Raw genomic sequence first — 22,719 nt, 5'->3', positions numbered from 1 at the left:
TTCTTGATAACGTCTCCAAATATTGTAATAATGAAAACCCTACACTCTGAATATTTTTTTAATAGATATATACCGTATTATAGCCCAACGACTGTTGTACAATATCACCTACGTTCGCTATAAGATTTCCGAAAATGATTGTAGTTGTAGCAGTTATGAAGGCTCATCTACTCTGTCAAGACGATCTGATACAACCAACAGACGAGAAAGCCCTGCAAACTGCGAGTTCAGTATTACGCGTGCGCGCGGGGATGCGGTTTGGCTAGATCTCAGTGGGGGAGGGGAGGTCGAACTGTAATGTCATGTGAACAGGCAATGACTGTATATGTCAACAGGATTGGAAGATTCGCAGGAGCCACTGTATCTTCTCCTTAATTCGAACGACACGTACCCTGATGTCCAACGGATTTTTAGATACATTGTTGCACAGTTGGACGCACCTCTTTTGGACATGGAGACATTTTACTTTACACTTGCAACGATACATGTGCCTTGACCTCTTCATTGTAACCTATACGCATTGTTGTCAGTATTATTGAACTAGGCCTACATGTAACATGTATTCATAATAGTGATTTGTTTGTTGTTGTTGAAAGACTGGAATACTGTAACAGCAATTATGAGGAAAATGTACTTGTTAACAATAGCACATGATGCTTATATTTGTAGATTGTGTTGGTATTAGTTGGTCAGTATTGCCTGTCACCCACCCACCTTGCCTTCAGTTAAATCAAAGAAAGAATGGGCTCGTGTGTAAGTGGGTTACATAAGATATTTGTTTCCTCCTACTGCCTTGGGCAGTAAATTTAGGTGCTAATTTCAAACTCTGGTAACTAGGGCCTAATAATTGCCATTTGTGAGTTTGTTTTATCTGTAGCAGATACAGAAGGCGTGTCATGGACCTCAGTGACAATACAATATATTTCTGTTTGTTTTATTATTTTAATAAAGTTTCACATTTTGCGGTAGGATAAAAGTGAAAAGAGCACTTGAATGAAGGAATCTTTGAGACATGAGTGTTGGTGAGATGGCAGACCATAGATGTAGAACATGGTATGTCTCTGTGCGGGACATCATGGTCATATGGTTGACAAAAGCACATCAGATTGCTTTGCAGTTAAGAGAAGTGTGAAACAGGAGGGAAAGGGCTGACAATTCAACAAGTTCCTCCAGAGGAAGTAATAAAAGCAACAGGACTTTGTCCTTGGCTGCTAAGAAATGTCATTGACTACACACACACACAGTGCTTGACTTGGACTGAAATACTGTAGGTGCCAGTGCTCATTTTGGGTACTGTTTATATTTAGGTGCAGGAGCTCCACAATACTTTTGAGATAATATTCTATAGGAGGTGCAGGAGCTCAAGCGGTAGATCATTTGAAGTGCCGGTACTCAGCTCCGGTAAACTTCTGGCCAAGTCAAGCACTGACTACCCTAATTTTACCCCCTCACACATCAAAGTGTACAAATTGTTCTCAGATACATGTTGAAAAGAAAACACATGTGATCTGAAAATAAACACTACATACAGGAGTTGTACATGAGTTTAGTCTATGCCTTGTATTGTGGTGTCTGTCATGTATTGTAATTTTGTGTTGCTTGATCTTTCATGCAGTTGAAGGAAATTGTACATTTTTATGAAACGTTTTAATTGACAATAAAGAGATTCTATTCATGGAAATTGATTCATTTTTAATGAGTTGTTGAACGCATGAGATGCTGTGCTCACAATCTGAGATGTTCTTTCTTTACCAATCCTATGAATGTTTACATTTGTTATAAATTAAGTTTGGAGATATTGTATAAATTAGGATTATAAGAAATATTTATGTCATTTTCTAGAACCAACTCGTTGCAACTGAACTCATAAATCCTGCATGGTGGCATCATACAGTGGCAAGAATTGGACTACAGACACAAAACTACAGAACAGGCAGGGCAGGGACGCGTGAACGCGCATGTAGCCATCTCCTTTCACCGCGCCCCTGTAATCTTGGGCCGGTGGACCCCGGAGAGTGTAGGGGCGGGGCTCGGGTTAGGGGTTGATGGGGCTGGAGGAGGCGGAGTCACGGCAGTCCTGCCAGGGCCGCCATTTTTGCAAAGGGAAAAGAGACAGGGTAGAGGGGATCTAATTTCTAACAGTCGGCGTAGGTAGGACACAATTTTAACGGTTAGGAACTGACTGTCATTATTGGGTTCCAATAACTACCAGCGAAAATTAATTACAGTAGGGGGAGTCTCAAGAAGACTGCTATCAGTGTAAATATTTTTAAACCTTATGGAGCCGCAGTGTGGAGTGAAGTAGCTATTGTTTTGGTTGTGTAGAGAGCGAGGCTCTAGCGACGGGGGTCTCACCCAGGTCGCTGTTTCTTTATTCAGGGTATCTACAGTGAGTGGACTTTAACTGTAAGTAAAACGCTTTAAAACTACCTCATACGTTGTCTTAGTTTCAAGAGCTCATTAAGTTAGTCTAGCTAGCCAGCTTACAGACTTGGTTTCTCATGGCTAGCTACTGTAGCTAGTAACGTTAGCTACGTGGATGCTGATGGCGCTATAGTTTGTTAGTTGATAATAACTAACTTTCTGGTAGCAAATCAGTTGGTTTTTAATATAAGTGAGCCACTTATTTAGAATGTTAGTCCTGAATTAGAGTTGTTTTGGTGTAACGTTAGCTGGTATTAGCTGGCTAACAACTGTTAGCGTTTGCTAGTTAGACAGTGCAGTGTGCAGTGTTTAGCTAGCTAACGTTAGCGCGTTTGAATTTTAGATTTAACCTGCTGCTTCTGAAACGTTAGCATGTTTACTTAGTTAATGCAGTTGAATAACCACATTGGATTGTTAATGAAGAGAAAGGGACTCAATACTTAATCAAACATTAACTATTTTGGCTAGTTAGCTATGTCAGTATGCTTTTGCAGTCGAACGTAACGTTAACTAGCTAACTAGGTGGCATGAAGAACTACCCCGCTCTCTTTTTCAACCAGTCCCCAAAGGATGGTCAGTTTGCCAATGTACTCCCATGCAATAGGCGAGTGGTAAAAATGTACTTACAGAACAAGTAAATCATGAATTGTATTGCAGTATTTGTTCGACTGGCTTGGTTTAACACATCCGTACTCGTTATCTAGCTACATTTTCATGTGGTTGGAAGTGCGCTTCTTGTTGATCCAAGGAAGGTTTATTTCCGTTTATGAATAACTAGCCAGCTAGTCCACAAAATGTGGTGTTGCGCAGAGGGCATTGACAGGCTTTTGTTTACATATACAGCTAGATAACTAAAGACTACGTATAATTATTTCTGGAAATTGTAGTTGAATTATATTTATTTTCAAAGTTCAATCGCATGTCCATAATTGTGTAAATGCTTTTTTTTAGATATAAAACTAGAGGCCTCCTCAGTCACGAGATGAACAAACGGCTATTGGACCGGTAAATTCCCACCCTTCTATTTTGTTGCTAGCTGACAAATGCATTATATCCCTTAATTTAGATTCAGAGGGTATGTGGTTTAACTGCTGCAAACGTGGGGGGAGGGGACCATACCTCAGTGGAGGGGGCATACTCAAATCGGGGAATCTTGCCTCCACTGACAATGTAGCCTCTGACTTTAAGTTGTGCGATTGGTTACAATAGATTGAGACAATGTTATTTCAAAGGGAAATCATTAAATGCGAGAATGTATATTCAGCAAGCGTGTTAACTTTGCGCATTGTTCACACCATGACGTGCAAAGTTGCCTTTCTAACTAGCTTAGGTAGCTAATCTTTCCATGTTAAAGCCCTCGTTGGCCAGCGTAACGACGTTTACCGCAGTTCGAACGCTAATATTAGCTAGCTAAGTACGACAACTGATGTAGCAGTCTGGTAGTAGTACAAGCTTCAAATATTGATACAATAACTCACTTATGTATTTTTTCAAGAGAGGCCCAATGTAATTTGTTAGCCGCTAGCTACGTAGCTTGAGACAATGGTTCCTTTGCCGAGAAGCGCTAGCCAACGTTTTGTATCTTTGAAAGCCATTGCAGCTAGCTAGCATGGCTAGTTAGCTAATCAGTTGGCTAAATTATCGACGAGATTCTACATTTTTCAAATAATAACTACACAGAAACGGCATCGACAGATTGATACTTAAGTAAGAATGTCTGAAAGACGATTGATTGCTTTCTTGGGGATTTTCTTCTCGTGGCGAGGGTCCGTCCCCCAGTTACACGGTTTTCTCGCTGTCCTTAGAAAAGCGCTATGAAAATGGCGGCTTGGCTTGATGTTGTGGTAATTTAATAGCTGTGTTCAGCCCTCCACACCCCTATCGGCTGAGCTGACTGCAGCGCCGACACACTCACGGGCAAGCTAGTGCACAATGGGATACATTAATAAGGACCGCTTTCTGTCGTACATTTAAAATAATGACAATGTCCGCGTTTGATGCAAACATACACTTGTCAGGTCATAATCGTTAGAGATTCGCTGGCCAACTGTCAAGTTAGCTAATAGTTCCCCCCCTCATGTCGTTCAATCACATTTCTTTGCTAATATTGTGTTTCGTGATGCATTGTATTTGAAGAGCAGGATGTATATACAGATTGTACTACAACGCAATATACATCAGATCAGATTTATTGTAGTTGCTGAATTTGGCTATGTTATTAGCAGGTTGTCATATTGAGGAGTTGCATAACAAGATACAAACGCAGCACTTTGTATAAAGAACAATATGAGGTTTATTGCCACCCCACTCTTCTTTGACCTCATGCTTTGTCCAACACTAAACATTCCCACCCTTTTCTGGCAAGTTGGACCAAGTTACCGCATTTAACAGTTAGTAGGCTACTAGTCTAACTCATGTGTTTGTAGAAAGCACTAGACTGGCATTTTTAATATCTCATAATTCACTATCATTACCTACCCATTCTCTTACTGTGGTAGAATAGTAGGTTCATGAAACATCAATGCTATTTTATGGGGTAAGCATGTATATGTAGTTAATAAGTAGTGATTATCTGAAGGTCAGCTCGACTGAGGAGGAAAGCATTATACTGATTGTGGATATGAACCATAGAACAAGCAGGTCACAAACATGATTTGTGTCATTATGGCTGGAACTATGTTCCTGTGTAATATTTACCAGTGTTCAGGGATAACTAGTACTAGAAACTTAGTCATTAAATTAGCTAGGAAGATTTCAGTGTGGTTTGGCCTAGCTCTTTGGAACATAGGCTAATTTGTCTCAATTATATTTTCCAATTCGGAAAATTTGTCTAATTCACATTAAATTCATGAATGGATAAACAGGCTGTTTCTGAAGTCCTACCTGGTGGCCTGAGGCGTTGAGTTTTGTTAAGGGGGAATGAAACAGCAGCTGTGACTTGGTTATTTCCCTTTGACATTGACAAAGACTTGCTGCCCTCCTCTTGCCCCCCCCCCAGCTCCTCACAGGCTCAGAACAGATGCCCGTCATCAAATAACCCAACAATGAAAATAAATGGCCAGTTTTTTGTTGTTTTGGTGACAGTGTTGAAAATTCATAACACCCAGCTGACCAGCGAGGAGCTCTATATCACTCCTTATTGAAATAACAAGGACCCCCAGTCCCCCAACAAGGCTTTTTAAACTTGCCTGGCTACACCTCACACATACACACATGACTCCACTTTGCCCAAACAATCTTCTCCTGACAGTGCATGTCTTTCCTTTCATGTGTTGTGACAATTTTCCATCAGCTCAGGCCCCATTCACAGTAGTATGGCTCCGTCCCCTGATGGTGGCTCTAGCTTTGGGATGGTGTGAGGCAGGCAGCTCTACACCGCTCCATTACCTCCTCCCTAATGGCCTGTGAGACAAACCGAAGAAGCTGGATACTTCTCTGTGGTGCAAACTTTGTCAGCCTCTGTCCAAATGCCAGTTTTAGACAGTCGCCCAATGTTTTATTTTTTTTTCTCCTCCTTTTTCCTCATGACCCCATGTTGCCATAGCCTTGTAAGAAGAGACTCCTCCTTACGTGAACAGAAAATTATCTGGATTTGTGGCCATCTTGGATGGAGGCTGCCGAGAGAGATTGCCATTAATCTATTCTGTTTTGGTTCTCCAGGACGGCACTAATTAGTCTTCTGTGTCCTTATGAGGCGAGGGTTATGTTAATTCCCCCTCTGCCAATTGAGGACAGGAGGACAAATCATTGGAGGCAGAGGTGTTTTCAGTTTTCCCCACAGTGAGGCTGTGCAGCTGCTCTCTTTCTCTAGAGGAGCCTAGTGAGAGGGCTGTGTAGGCTATCGTCGCTGCCACAGCTGACTGACACTCTGATACAGGCACTCATTTGCTTGTGACTCCTGATCTTTATTTTCACTGACACAGGTGCTTGTTTCACAAATGCCTGTCAACAGTGGGGGTAAAGTAAGGCCTCAGACTGCTGTACTCTGCTCCCTCTAGTCTTTCCACAGCTTCACTTTGCATAGTGGGATTCATCCTCCACCAAAGGAATGATGTCATGATACGTTTGTGATGTCACTCATGCAGTGTAGACCTAGATGCAGAGAGGCCCTGGGAGACTTGGGCCTCTGCCGGGAAGTAAAATAGACACCGGTTTGAACCGCTGCAGGCTGGAACCCTCTGACAAGTAATGAGGATGTATGGATGTAGCTGGCACAGTAAAAAAAAAAACGACTGTTTCCCTCAATGTTGGCCTCTCTGAATACAGCAAAAATGTCTCCATTTTATGTGGACATGTTATAAATACTGGATGAGAGCGGGCCTGCTGTGTCTAATCAGAAGCTGATATATAATACACAATCCCCAGTCACCTACCTCTTCTTCCTCTTAAAGGGACCGTGGCCTCTGCTCTGTCCTGGTGCTAGACGCCATGTACTGGCTGGAGCGCTTCTTGCTTCGTGGCAGTCATGTTACTATAACCATGTCACGGTCTCGTAGCGTTCTAACAGTCTCCCTAACTGCACCATATTCAAATTGCATCACACACTGACTCACACTGCCTTCTCTGGTTCCCTCTCCTCGCTCCCCCTGGTGGGTACCCCCTCTCTGTACACTCTTAAACAGCTGTAAATACCTGATATGGTGTGTGTGTTTCGCTGGCTGTGTTGACAGAGAGAGGTGGCCTGCCTGCCTGCCACTCCCCCCTGGGGGACAGAGGAGTGCGTGGCAGGGAGCTTTCGTTGCTGTCTCGGGTGACACCTTTCCTTTCACCTCAACCCCAGGCGCACACACACATCCATGAAGGGCTCAATAAGAGAAGCTATGAAGGCTTTTCCAGCGGCCAATAGCCAGGACAGTGGGCCACAGAGGGAAGAAGTGAAGAAGTTCACTATACAGGATGGTTACTGCTAGTCTGCTGTATCGAAAGCAGCGCTGGGTAGGACAGAAGAAGGCCATAGCTCAATGGAGCTGGTGAGAATCTATTGACTTCCTCTCTGCCTGCCTCATCCTCCACTATAAAGAGTGCCACTTGGGTTTGTGTTGTTCCCTCTGTCCCTGGAGAACAACAGACTCCATCCTGAAACTGTATCATCTGTATAGATATAGCTGGCTGACAGCAGTACACTGCCAGCCTAGGGAGTTTTACCCTGAGGGGCTGCCTGGCTCTGTGGTTCTAAGCCTCCAGTGTCCTCCCTTTCTGTGTAGAGCTAGAGTCAGGCCTTTAGTAGCTCATGGGAGGCTGGCCTTGCTCTGAGGCCCAGCACAGTCGCATAGGTCACTCACGAGGAGGAGAGGGAGACAGGGTTCAGGTAACCTGTATTTTGCGGTGCTGGGCTGTAATGGATCCCTTGTTAAATGGGCCTTTCGCTAGTTAGACTACCTCCCAAATAGGTGCCCCTGGGCTGGGGCTGCTGCAACATCAATCCTGATACTTCCCTAGCCCTGCCCACTTCCTGTTGCTATTCTACATGCTAACGCTACTTACTTAATGCAAGGCACGCTGGGTACTGGGCAGACTCAGTGGAGGCGAGGGTGAGTGTCTCTGACCAGGGCTGGGCGATATGGCCAAAATATCTTATCACTTTATTTTTCACATTTTTGATGGTATTTAATGTTTTTTTAATAAATGTTGTAAATTAGCTTTATGAGTAGTGCGAGGCCCTAGGGTGATTTCAATGAGTCTTTCTCCATTCTGATTGTTTTATACGGTTTTCAACCTCATTCAAACATACTTTCTGGCATTTTTATAAATGTCTGCATTTCCTGCACTCATTTGAGATAATTGCAACACTGCCACGTAGCGCTGCACGATGTGAGCAAAAAAATCTAGGCCTACGATTAACACCAGGCACAGAAAAGCTACATTTGAGCCTAAAAGTCTCACTTTTATTTGGTTTGAGTAGTTGACCTTTCTTTCCTAATATAGACAAGACTGAGTCACTCAGGTTGACAGGCGAGCTCGACGCAAATCAATGATTTTGTTTGTCATCGGTCATCCTTATCAAATTTAAGAATGCCAAATGGAGCCGTGCTGTGTTAGAGAGAAGAGGAGGGTGTACGGAGGGAGAGTAGGCCAGAACAGGTCTGCCCCAGACCAGCTGTCAGAACCTGGATGTACTGCACTGAAAACCCTGGCTGGCTGGCTGGCTGTACCCTGCACTGAGATGGGAGATGCAAAAATCCCTGTTTTTGAAGATCCCTCATTTACCCTCTGTGTGTGTTTGTTTGACAGGGTACAAGCCCAAAGTGTGTAGGCTGATGTGTATAGAGTAGCCTCTAGGGCCCACTGTCTCTCACTCACTCTCTCTCTCTCCACACACACACACACACACACACACACACACACACACACAGAGAGTGCTGGCCTGGGGCCATTGTCTGCTGGTTAGTGTGCTCTGCAGAGTGTGGATGTGGACAAAGCAACATCATTCTCTCTCCAATGCCTTTTAGTGGGTCTGGACACAGTGCAGTTTGCTGCTGCGCGATAGGTGGTCAATGGTAAACATTACAGTAGAACTTATCTTCTCGCCACTAGTGGCACCCAATCTCTAACACACGCATACACACAATGTAGGCCTACATCTCTAATGTCCTGTATTATTGATGTATGGCTTCACCTTCAGAGGTAAAGCACAGAGGGAGCCCTGGCAGCTTGGGCACAGTGATTAATGAAGGACAGCTGCTGCAGAGAGTAGCCCTGTTTGGGCACTGTGAAAGGAAGGGTTGTGACATTCTGATGGTGCCTTTTTCCAGTGTATAGGAGTGTCTTTATTTTGGTGTGTGTGTGTGTGTGTGTGTGCGCTCATGGCTGGCTGCTGCGATGACTCAGCCTATGAGGATGGTGTGAAGTCACTTCAGCTTTCTGTTGGGCGTCCGTTAGAAGCCCGTCTTTATGTCCGTCGTTCTCTTCTCCCGGCTCAAAATCAAACACTGAGACTTGGCCCAAAGAGCCTCAATGAAAACAAGCTCTGACGTACGGCAGCTCCAACTAGCCTAGCACGAGGTTGTGTGTGTGTGTGTGTGTGTGTGTGTTCCCTGCTGAATGCAGTTCAGTGACTGGTCTGTCTGAAAAGGAAAGTTATTCCCCCACACAATGACGTGACTGTGGCGTTAGTGAGGAGGGGAGATTGGGAAAGGGAGGGGGGCAAATGAGAAGAGGGGGGAGAGTGGGCTCAGCTCTAGTCTCTGCTCTACTCTCCCACATAGTCTCAGAAGGCTGCTGTGCCTGTGCTAGAGGAACCCTAGTGCCTATACAGGAGTTTGGGCGCCTCCCCCACCCCTCTCCCAAACAGAGGGTAGATTGATCATTTGGAAGGCTCCCTGCAGCGCTGTGAGATCTGTGATGAGAGAACATCAGACAGAACGAAAGGGGGAGTTGGGGACAAAAGTGCCACAGCTTTCCTCCTCGCTTGACTAACTGGTGTTCTGCCGTCATCATTTTTTGCTTTGTCTTTCTCTCCCCCTTTCCCTCCTGTACTCTCTCTCCCCTTTCCCCTTCTTCACCATGCTCTGTCTTTCTCTTCCAGACTCTTTGTAATTAGGAGCCCTGTCTGCGGCACTCCCCTTCCATGCTCTGAGGTTTATTTAGGAAGAGGAGAGAGACATCCGGTTGGGGTGGATGGGGCACAGCGAGGGAGGGCAGAAGGAGCGAGGTGGAGAAAGAGCGAGGGAGTGTTTGTCTTTTTCCTCTGCTTTTTTTGGCATGTTGGTCCCGTGTGACAGACAGCTCCGCTAGAGGAAGTGGGAGGAGCGTCGGAGGCAGTCACAGCGCTCAGATTTAGTAAGGAATGCTGTACTGTACTCGTTAGCCTTTTTTCCAACCCCCCTTTTGTGTGTCTTGAATGTGTCTGGCGCTGGTGCTGTGTGTGTGTGTGTGTGTGCGCGCGCGCGCCCCTGGGTGCCTCCCAGCAAAGGAATGTGTGCAAGGGTCTAGAAGGGGGGGGGAGTGGTTTATCTTTCTGTGCGGGGGTGTGTGTGTGTGTGTGTGTGTGTGTGTGTGTGTGTGTGCATTCCTGAGCAGTGACAGCAGGATTCCCTTAGACAGGCAGAGAAGATCAAAGCAAAACGCTTGGAAACAGACGGTCTGTTTCTGAAGGAGGGGATTTTTACTACACCAAAACATAGTGAGCCTTTGAGATAACACAAAAAGGTTTTATGTCATTTCAGTGTTCTGGCTAAGTGCCCTGTTACGGGGAAATGTTCCACCAACAATTGGTTTCTATTGTTAATTGAGGCACACAAAGCTGTGCTGTGATATGGACCCTGCTGTTTAAAGGGACTGTAAAAAATGTTTCAGCGGTCTAGTAAACCTGAAATGTCCAGATTTTTATAGCAGTGTGTCAGAGATGAGCCCTCTCTGCTGGATGCCTGGGCTGGTACACACACAGAGGTGTGAACTCCAGCCTATTTTGTCTAGGCATGTGTCCCTCCCACTAATCCCACTTATCAACAATGCTGCGCTCTCAGTATCAGGGCCATATGCCCCTGTCTGGACACATGCATTGCATTACGTAGGCTATAAGCTATAATAGCCTGTACATTACCACCCACTGTTTGTTTGTGTATAGGCTAATTGGGACAGGTATATTTAATCTATGTACATAGCATTGTTATTGCCTGTTAGCGGGAGTGGCTACCTCTCGGTCAACCTACCATTTAGTCCCTCATCCTACTTCTCTCTTCATCCGAGAGGCTGCAGTCTGTCTGACACCTAATGGACTTCATTATTGACTTAGTCTTTCTATGCATCTCCTGTCCACCTGCAATGCCGAACAAACAGTGTGAGAGGGGAGAGAGACAATATGCCTATTTAACACTGGCTTTCACATGCAGACACAGCCAGGGGCTTGTGACAGCTCTAATTACAGCGTTAAAGGATTGTGTGTGTGTGTGTGTGTGTTTTTTTTTAGAGAGTGTGTGTGTGTGTGGGTGCTGTTCTGCTCAATAGAACAATCCTGCTCGGTGAAAAGATGGCCTCTCTGTGTTGCGTTTTTCTTTCTCCTCCTCCATTAATGGCCGCCAGACAGAGCTCTGTGTTCTCTCACACCCCCTTGTGGTGGAACACTGCCACCGCAGCATCCTGCATTCCTGGCAGTCTACGTAGAGGTAGCATTTGACCAGTTTACTGACATCAGGCATCGCCTTACTATAGCTTCTCTTCCCCCTTGCATCCATTAATGTCTCAGGTAGCCAGTGAGGTGGGCGAGGGTTCTCTTTGAGAGCTTTACTAGGGAAATTCCTATCGTGCTGTTTATTTTCTGTGTTAGTAGCAGTTAGCTAGTACCTACATCTCACACAGCTGAATTTATGAATCATGGTGATTCCTGGAAATACCCCAGTTTTCAGTGTGTCTGATCTAGTTTCACATAGGTGACTGTCCCCTTTTCACCATGCTAACTCCTTTGTTGTCTCTCTCTCTGTGTGTGTTGGCAGGCCTTGTGGATGCACTTAGATGTCTGCAATGAGTGCTGTGGCTGGCATGCCTCAGTGTTTTGGACTCCCATGCTCTGGACTCAGTAGGACAAGAATTGATCAGCAAAGAACGTCATGAGCATAGTGATCCCTGTAGGGGTGGACACAGCAGACACCTCATACCTGGAAATGGCTGCAGGCTCAGAGTGAGTATACCAACGTCTTCAGACCCAACCCAGCATCTCATGATTCATCTCACCCTTCTCTTACTCTCTCTATTCTCCTTTTCACTCATTCTCTGCCTCTCCTCCATTGTCTGCTGCTGTCATCCCCCCCTCCTATCTCTTTCTCACCCACTCTCTCTCTTTTATTTCATCCTTTCTCCCCCGCTTCCTCATTCGCTTTAATTGGCCCTGTTATCGGCCTGTGTCTGTCTTCCATATCTCCCCCTTACGGCCTAAAGCTCTCTCTCTCTCTCTCTCTCTCTCTCGCTCTCTCTCTCTCTCTCCGTCTCTCTCTCTCTGTCTCTCTGTCTCTGTCTCTCTGTCTCTGTCTCTCTCTCTCCGTCTCGCTCTCTCCGTCTCGCTCTCTCCGTCTCGCTCTCTCCGTCTCGCTCTCTCCGTCTCTCTCTCTCCGTCTCGCTCTCTCCGTCTCGCTCTCTCCGTCTCGCTCTCTCCGTCTCGCTCTCTCCGTCTCGCTCTCTCCGTCTCTCTCTCTCTCCGTCTCTCTCTCTCCGTCTCTCGCTCTCTCCGTCTCTCGCTCTCTCCGTCTCTCTGTCTCCGTCTCGCTCTCTCCGTCTCGCTCTCTCCGTCTCGCTCTCTCCGTCTCGCTCTCTCCGTCTCTCGCTCTCTCCGTCTCTCGCTCTCTCCGTCTCTCGCTCTCTCCGTCTCTCTGTCTCTCTCTCTCTCGCTCTCTCTCTCTCTCTCTCTCTCTCTCTCTGTCTCTCTCTGTGTTTGTGTGTGTGTGTCTCTCTCTCTCTCTCTCTCTCTCTCTCGCTCTCTCTCTCTCTGTCTCTCTCTGTGTTTGTGTGTGTGTGTCTCTCTCTCTCTGTGTGTGTGTGTGCTACATTCTCTGCTCTAGCCCTGCTGAGGAGCGCCATAGCCCTGCTGTCTGCTGTAAGGGACAGGCCTGGTCAATCACTGCCATTGATCACATACAGAGCACTACTCACCGTCTCACACCCATCACTTCCCATAGACATTCTCAATGCCCTAATCTGACCAGACCACCCAAGTTCCATATATGACAAAACACACTTTGTAGAGAAGATATGAGGCAAAAGAGCTTGTCACTTAAATACAACATATGCTGTGCTTATGACTATCTATCATCACACACACTTACTGTTCACTTTCTATTTCTGAGTTGTTGATTCTGTGTAATACAATGTCAGTGTAGCCAATGTCATGATTTAGAATGACTCCTACCAACCTGACACCACCAGGTGGAGGGAGAATTTTACTCTGAAAATGACGCACCTGATCCTTGTCTGTACGCTGTGCGCCTTGTTAGGGAAGTGGAGCCTGTCGCCATGGCAACAACATTACCACCCTCACAGTATTCCCTATACTCTCCTCTGGGATACTGGCAAAGTATTATAGACAAATAAGAGAGACCTCCTCTGTGCTCCTGTGGTGGAAGAATAGAAAGGTCTGCTATTAGAGGGCTTGTCTCTTTAAATGGGGCCGTGTCACTCTCCCCCAGCCTTAAGAGCTGTTGCAGGCGGCCACAGCTGGTTGCCATAGAAACCTCCCCAATGTCTCCCTTCCGCACTGCGCAGGGGCCATTGCCATGGTCACCGGGCTGAATGACAGGTGGCCCTCTTGTGGTTAAGGCGTCTTAAATGGTTCCCGTCGCGCTCACCTCTTTCCCCCTCCTCCCCCCTTCCAGTCAGCTTTTTTTATGGTCACGTCTCAGCCCAGGGCCCTTCTGTTCGTAGGGACAGGGTTTAAGCTCTCTCTCTATCCTTCTCTCTACGCCCTGCGTCTGCCTGCCCCCTGCCTGATGCAGATTTTGTCAAAAGAAGTTAACAAGCTTGAATTGGGCCTCCACTGAGAGAGCAGAGTATGGCTGGCTGTCTGTAAAACACACACACACACAGGACTACCTACCTCCACTGTGAGGGAGAACAGAGTATAGCTGGCTGTAAAACACACACAGGACTACCTACCTCCACTGTGAGGGAGAACAGAGTATGGCTGGCTGTAAAACACACACAGGACTACCTACCTCCACTGTGAGGGAGAACAGAGTATAGCTGGCTGGCTGTAAAACACACACAGGACTACCTACCTCCACTGTGAGGGAGAACAGAGTATAGCTGTCTAAAACACACACAGGACTACCTACCTCCACTGTGAGGGAGAACAGAGTATAGCTGGCTGTAAAACACACACAGGACTACCTACCTCCACTGTGAGGGAGAACAGAGTATAGCTGGCTGGCTGTAAAACACACACAGGACTACCTACCTCCACTGTGAGGGGAGAACAGAGTATAGCTGGCTGTAAAACACACACAGGACTACCTACCTCCACTGTGAGGGAGAACAGAGTATAGCTGGCTGTAAAACACACACAGGACTACCTACCTCCACTGTGAGGGAGAACAGAGTATAGCTGGCTGTAAAACACACACAGGACTACCTACCTCCATTGTGAGGGAGAACAGAGTATAGCTGGCTGGCTGTAAAACACACACAGGACTACCTACCTCCACTGTGAGGGAGAACAGAGTATAGCTGGCTGTAAAACACACACACAGGACTACCTACCTCCACTGTGAGGGAGAACAGAGTATAGCTGGCTGGCTGTAAACACACACAGGACTACCTACCTCCACTGTGAGAGAGAACAGAGTATGGCTGTCTGTCTGTAGACACACACACAGGACTACCTACCTCCACTGTGAGGGAGAACAGAGTATAGCTGGCTGTAAAACACACACACAGGACTACCTACCTCCACTGTGAGGGAGAACAGAGTATAGCTGGCTGTAAAACACACACAGGACTACCTACCTCCACTGTGAGGGAGAACAGAGTATAGCTGGCTGTAAAACACACACAGGACTACCTACCTCCACTGTGAGAGAGAACAGAGTATAGCTGGCTGTAAAACACACAGGACTACCTACCTCCACTGTGAGGGAGAACAGAGTATAGCTGGCTGTAAAACACACACAGGACTACCTACCTCCACTGTGAGGGAGAACAGAGTATAGCTGGCTGTAAAACACACACAGGACTACCTACCTCCACTGTGAGGGAGAACAGAGTATAGCTGGCTGTAAAACACACACAGGACTACCTACCTCCACTGTGAGAGAGAACAGAGTATGGCTGGCTGTCTGTAGACACACACACAGGACTACCTACCTCCACTGTGAGAGAGAACAGAGTATGGCTGTCTGTCTGTAGACACACACACAGGACTACCTACCTCCACTGTGAGGGAGAACAGAGTATAGCTGGCTGTAAAACACACACACAGGACTACCTACCTCCACTGTGAGGGAGAACAGAGTATAGCTGGCTGTAAAACACACACAGGACTACCTACCTCCACTGTGAGGGAGAACAGAGTATAGCTGGCTGTCTGTAGACACACACACAGGACTACCTACCTCCACTGTGAGGGAGAACAGAGTATAGCTGGCTGTAAACACACACACACACAGGACTACCTACCTCCACTGTGAGGGAGAACAGAGTATAGCTGGCTGGCTGTAAAACACACACAGGACTACCTACCTCCACTGTGAGGGGAGAACAGAGTATAGCTGGCTGGCTGTAAAACACACACAGGACTACCTACCTCCACTGTGAGGGAGAACAGAGTATAGCTGGCTGGCTGTAAAACACACACAGGACTACCTACCTCCACTGTGAGGGAGAACAGAGTATAGCTGGCTGGCTGTAAAACACACACAGGACTACCTACCTCCACTGTGAGGGAGAACAGAGTATAGCTGGCTGGCTGTAAAACACACACAGGACTACCTACCTCCACTGTGAGGGAGAACAGAGTATAGCTGGCTGTAAAACACACACAGGACTACCTACCTCCACTGTGAGGGAGAACAGAGTATAGGCTGGCTGTAAAACACACACAGGACTACCTACCTCCACTGTGAGGGAGAACAGAGTATAGCTGGCTGTAAAACACACACAGGACTACCTACCTCCACTGTGAGGGAGAACAGAGTATAGCTGGCTGTAAAACACACACAGGACTACCTACCTCCACTGTGAGGGAGAACACAGTATGGCTGGCTGTAAAACACACACAGGACTACCTACCTCCACTGTGAGGGAGAACAGAGTATAGCTGGCTGGCTGTAAAACACACACAGGACTACCTACCTCCACTGTGAGGGAGAACAGAGTATAGCTGGCTGTAAAACACACACACAGGACTACCTACCTCCACTGTGAGGGAGAACAGAGTATAGCTGGCTGTAAAACACACACAGGACTACCTACCTCCACTGTGAGGGAGAACAGAGTATAGCTGGCTGTAAAACACACACAGGACTACCTACCTCCACTGTGAGGGAGAACAGAGTATAGCTGGCTGTAAAACACACACAGGACTACCTACCTCCACTGTGAGGGAGAACAGAGTATAGCTGGCTGTAAAACACACACAGGACTACCTACCTCCACTGTGAGGGAGAACAGAGTATAGCTGGCTGGCTGTAAAACACACACAGGACTACCTACCTCCACTGTGAGGGAGAACAGAGTATAGCTGGCTGTAAAACACACACAGGACTACCTACCTCCACTGTGAGGGAGAACAGAGTATAGCTGTCTGTAAAACACACACAGGACTACCTACCTCCACTGTGTCCACAGACCAGGGTAGTTCTCATCTAGCCCTCTTCCTTCCACCCTGCTGATAAAACAAGTCACAGATCCTTGTTGTTCTTCGAGGCCCTCGTGTTCTCAACACAGGGCAGAGGTTGGCATTATTGTGCTAACTTGCTAACCCTAGGAACAGCAGTACTACTCCCAGAGGAGCAGTCACTGCCTCTCCACCTCCCTCTGAAGGGGGTGTGTGCGCGTGTGCGCACGCTGGCTGGCTGGCTGGCTGGCTGGCTGGCTGGCTGGCTGTTCAGAAAGTGTTCTCTCTCTGTGTGTGTGTGTGTGTGTGTGTGTGTGTGATCTCTTGCTCCATATTAAGCTCTCTTGAGCTGTGAGCTATGATTAGCACATGCCTAGCCTAGCTGTCTGTTTAATTGAAACCTCTGTTCCATCTCTGCTGTCTTTCTGCTGTCTCTGCTCTCTGAGTCTCCCAGTGTCTCGCATCACATAGCTTCCCCCTAGACGTGTTGTGATTGACTATAGCGTCAGGTACTCTGTCTTCGTCCCTGACTTCCTATGAGACAGACATGATTGATGCAGTCAGTCTCAGTCCCTTTGGCCACTCACACTGAAACCAAACATGGCCCCTCACCATCCGTCAAACAAACTCACTCATCACAAGTCTGTTCTCTTCTCCTTTGTCTATCATCCCCCTCTCTCACCAGAGGGACTATCCCAGGAAAACCCAATAAACCCATCCTAATGACTCCTCATACGATCACTGATTTCATTTTAATACATGAATGTTCTCTCTCACCACTGAATGATGCATGCTGCATCCCTGCAAATCCCTGATTATGAAGTATACATTTTTACCCAAGTAAATGATTCACACAGTTTTCAGTAGCCTACTTTAAAGTTTATTTGGGTTTGGCTTGGGTTGGATTACTTCTCTGCTCTGGGGAGTGTGTGTGTGTGTGTGTGAGCGAGATGTACACACACCTTCCCCGGGGCCCGCCCCTAAACCTTTTTACAGGCACTTACGTTTTCAGTTTGACACAAAGCGCCTGCTTGAGCGCCAATACCATGTTTAAGGAAGTGCTGCACAGCGAGCATTGAGAGGTCACAGTGTGCAGCACGCGGGGAGACTAGGGGGGAAAGACTGACTCCACCAGGTACTGTACTGCTGCTTTACCCTTGGAGGGACGGGGTGTCTAGAGAGAAGGAGAGGGAGGGTTGGAGCATTGGAGAGGTGTGTGTGTGTGTACTTTAACATGCTGACACGTGGCACGTCCATTCGTTTGAGTAGCCTAGTTTTGCTACCCTACTGTGCTGCTACTAACTGTCTTGGCTTGTCATGTATTCCAGTTACTGGCTGGAAGTGTTTCTGCGGGGCAGTGTGTGTGGTGTTTGACATGTTTTCTCTTTATTATTTAGGGTTTGTGTGTCAGCTGTTCCCAGTACTTGATGTCCAAATATGCTACATAGCCTGTTTGAGCCATGTAGCCATATCATTCTACTACACCATCAGACCACATACACATTTTGTAATACGGTACCTTTGAAGCTGTCCAGTTTGTTTAGTGGGCTTTTCTCTTGTAATCTGCGTTGTTAGCCTAACTTCTTGGAAGGGCAGTTGGCCTCTTGTCAAGGTTTCATTTAGCTTCTGAGATGACTGTGGATGTGCAAAGCCAGCCTCGGATACACCTGGGGGCATCTCTATTCTCTCTCCTTCACTCTCCCTCTCTTTGACCTTGTAGCAGTTGTCTGGACTATCCTGTAGGAGAAGGGGAGGATTTGGTGGAGTTTCTTTGGAGTTTCTTCCTCATGACTGTCTGTGTGTAGGAGTTGCAGTATTAGTTGTTGGAACATCAGCTAGCCTTCTGATTTGTCATGACATCAGCCTGGAGTCTCAACTGCCTGGGCTGTTACTGGTCTCTTTTCTTCTCTCCTGACAGTGCCACTCCTCCCATCACTCCTTCTCTCCTTCCCTCCTTCATCTCCTCTCTGTTGTCTGTTTGCCAATCCCACTTGTCTTCTTTTTGAAGCCCTCCTCCCTCCTTCAATGCCAGTGAGAAGTAGCCTAGTTAACCATACCCCCATTTCCTCGGTTTCATGTTCAAACAGCCAGACAGGCTTTCTCTGCACCACTGCAATGTCATAGAATAAAAGTGGATTTACCAGTTTGATAAATTATCTCACGGAAGTGAATGCCTGTTATTGTTTCTGTGTGTGTCAATGTTGTGGTTGTGTCCTCCAGAAATGGGGTTCAGGTTTAAATATTGTGGAGAGATTAGGCCCCCCATTTTAGTTATTGGCCCTGCTATCAGCTCTGTCCAGTTAGCTGAGATGATATGGGGGCAGGCAACTTCCACTCTGTCACAACCTCTGTCAGCACCCCTAAAGCCCTCCCAAATAAACACTCCTCATTAAGCCAGTGGAAGAGGAGAATCAATGAAGCACAACAATACACTCACTGCTTATGAGGAGGTTCTCTCTGCTCTCCTATTCTACCCTTTTTCTCGCTACCTGTCGTTTAACGCTACACTCATCTCCCTCCTGTTTCTCTCCCTCTCATGTCTAGCTTTCATTTTTCTCTCTGTCTTCTCTCGGTGTCTACTCTCTATGTCTTCTCTCTCTCACACACTCACACTCTCTCTCACCCACTGTTGTAAATGGAACCCCCCTTCATACTGTTTCTGTCCCACTTGTATGTTTATCTTTCATTTTACAACACACAGATCTCTGTTACGTTATGAATGGGATCCCCCTCCTAACTCTGTTTCTCTCTCTCTCTGTCCAGCAGACCAGAATCGGTAGAGGCCAGCCCTGTGGTGGTGGAGAAGTCCAGCTACCCGCACCAGATCTATAGCATTAGCTCTCACCACTCCCACAGTTACATTGGGCTGCCCTACGCCGTGAGTACACTCCACTTCAACGCTAAACTGCAGTACACACCACTACACTACCGTACACAATAATACAGGACACTGACACTACCGTACACTATATTACAGGACACTAATACAGGACACTGACACTACCGTACACTATAATACAGGACACTAATACAGGACACTGACACTACAGTACAGTATAATACACTACCATACACTATAATACAGGACACTGACACTACCGTACACTATAATACAGGACACTGACACTACCGTACACTATAATACAGGACACTGACGCTACCGTACACTATAATGCACTATAATACAATACACTACCGTACGCTATAATACAGTACAATGACACTACCGTACGCTATAATACAGTACACTGACTCTACCGTACACTATACTACAACACACTACCGTACGCTATAATACAGTACAATGACACTACCGTACGCTATAATACAGGACACTGACTCTACCGTACACTATACTACAACACACTACCGTACGCTATAATACAGTACAATGACACTACCGTACGCTATAATACAGTACACTGACTCTACCGTACACTATACTACAACACACTACCGTACGCTATAATACAGTACAATGACACTACCGTACGCTATAATACAGTACACTGACTCTACCGTACACTATACTACAACACACTACCGTACGCTATAATACAGTACAATGACACTACCGTACGCTATAATACAGTACACTGACTCTACCGTACACTATACTACAACACACTACCGTACGCTATAATATAGTACAATACACTACTGTACACTAATACAGTACACTGACACTACCGTACACTATAAAACAGTACACTATAATACAGTACACGGACACTACCATACACTATAAAACAATACACTACCGTACGCTATAATATAATACACTGACACTACTGTACACTACACTACCGTACACTATAACAGTACACTACCGTGCACTATAATACAGTACACTACCGTGCACTATAATACAGTACACTACCGTGCACTATAATACAGTACACTACCGTGCACTATAATACAGTACACAACTGTACACTATAATACAGTACTCGGACACTACCATACACTATAATACAGTACACTACCGTACTGTATAATACAGTACACTATAATACAGTACACGGACACTACCGTACACTATAATACAGTACAGATGCTACCGTACACTATAATACAGTACACTATAATACAGTACACTACCGTACAGTGGAATACAGTACACTGACACTACCGTACACTGTAATGCACAATAATACAAAACACTGACTTTACTGTACACTACAATACACTACCGTACGCTATAATACAATACACTGACACTACTGCACACTAATACAGTACACTGCCATACACTATAATACAGTACACGGACACTACCGTACACTATAATGCACTATAATACACTGACACTACTGTACACTATAATACAGTAGACAGACACTACCGTACACTAAAACAATGACACTACCGTACACTGCACTATAATGCACTACCATACACTATAATATAGTATACTACCGTGCACTATAATACAGGACACTGACACTACTGTACACTACACTATAATACAATACACTGGCACTACTGTACACCAATACAGTACACTGACACTACCATACACTATAATACACTACCGTATGCTATAATAAAGGACACTGACACTACGATACACTATAATACAGGACACTGACACTACTGTACGATACACTATAATACAGGACACTGACACTACTGTACGATACACTATAATACAGGACACTGACACTACTGTACGATACACTATAATACAGGACACTGACACTACTGTACGATACACTATAATACAGGACACTGACACTACTGTACACTACACTATAATACAGGACACTGACACTACTGTACACTACACTATAATACAGGACACTGACACTACCGTACACTATAATACAATACACTGACACTACCGTACACTATAATACAATACACTGACACTACCGTACACTACAATACAATACACTGACACTACTGTACACTAATACAGTACACTGACACTACCGTATGCTATAATAAAGGACACTGACACTATTGTACACTACAATACACTGACACTACCGTACACTATAATGCAATACACTGACACTACCGTACACTATAATACAGTGCTACAAGACTACAGTACTGGCTGTACAGCATACTTCTCTCTGGTTATCTTTCTGTCTCACTCGCTACCAGACCTAATATACCTGAACTCTCTCCCTCCTGGTTAATCATCAGTAAGGGTAGCTAGCTTCCTCCAGGCTAGTTCATTCACTTGGGAGAGGAGACTGTGGATATGGGTTAGGGTCAATCACAATGCAGTCTTAGCTTAGTGAATAACGAAAAGGAAATTCCAATTCAAGTCAATTGAACAATTCATATTGGAAATAAGTGGCCGTTTGCAGTTGTTGAATCAGAATTTCAATGTTTAACATATACTATAAACCATAGAGAATGAGAGAACGCCTTCGTTTTCTCTGGTATAAACCTGTTGTGTGTGTGTCATCCTGAAGAAGGCACAGTGATGCTGAAAAGTTGGTGATTTACTGGGAGTTTATATATAGTGTGCTACTCTCTTTAATTTTGGGGCTTGTATGTGTCACCTTAAACACCTTTCTGTCCTCCTCCCCAGGACCACAACTATGGGGCGCGCCCCCCGCCCACTCCCCCGGCCTCCCCTCCCCCCTCCATGCTGATCCGGCCAGGCGAGGGGCTGTTTGTGCCGGGGGGTCTGCAGGACGAGGCTTCCAGGGGCACCACACTCAGCACCTCGGAGGACGGCAGCTACGGGGCCGACATCACACGCTGCATCTGTGGCTTCACCCATGACGATGGCTACATGATCTGCTGCGACAAGTGCAGGTAGGAACTGGGATAGACCCTCTCCTTCATCAGGTCACAGGTCACAGTGATTTAGACCAGAGTCCATACTGTCCTGGCAGTGATTTAGACCAGAGTCCATACTGTCCTGGCAGTGATTTAGACCAGAGTCCATACTGTCCTGGCAGTGATTTAGACCAGAGTCCATACTGTCCTGGCAGTGATTTAGACCAGAGTCCATACTGTCCTGGCAGTGATTTATGAACATTCTAGCCATCAAACGGTGTCCATGTCTCATCTCA

The 22,719-nt window shown here is 46.1% G+C and overlaps 1 protein-coding gene across 16 annotated transcripts in view; it reads left to right on the top strand.

Annotated features, from left to right (window-relative positions):
* Positions 1-2,084: 2,084 nt before the first annotated feature.
* LOC106576014 (inactive histone-lysine N-methyltransferase 2E) overlaps positions 2,085-22,719 on the top strand; it is a 36,053-nt gene continuing 15,418 nt past the window's right edge. For 8 of the 16 annotated variants that reach the window (XM_045699949.1, XM_045699959.1, XM_045699957.1 and 5 more), the window contains exons 1-4: positions 2,086-2,406; positions 11,856-12,040; positions 19,445-19,559; positions 22,230-22,459. In XM_045699949.1, the coding sequence (XP_045555905.1) occupies positions 11,970-12,040; positions 19,445-19,559; positions 22,230-22,459 (416 nt within the window). In that variant the 5' untranslated portion in view covers positions 2,086-2,406; positions 11,856-11,969. Of the gene's footprint in view, positions 2,407-3,375; positions 3,430-9,949; positions 10,204-11,855; positions 12,041-19,444; positions 19,560-22,229; positions 22,460-22,719 lie in introns of those variants that run through there. The other 8 variants (XM_045699963.1, XM_045699960.1, XM_045699954.1 and 5 more) reach the window with 6 other exon arrangements.

The sequence above is a fragment of the Salmo salar genome, chromosome ssa17 (assembly GCF_905237065.1).
Source record: "Salmo salar chromosome ssa17, Ssal_v3.1, whole genome shotgun sequence".
NCBI lineage: Eukaryota > Metazoa > Chordata > Actinopteri > Salmoniformes > Salmonidae > Salmo > Salmo salar.
Note: the sequence above shows the minus strand (reverse complement) of the source record. Positions and strands in the feature narration are given on the sequence as shown.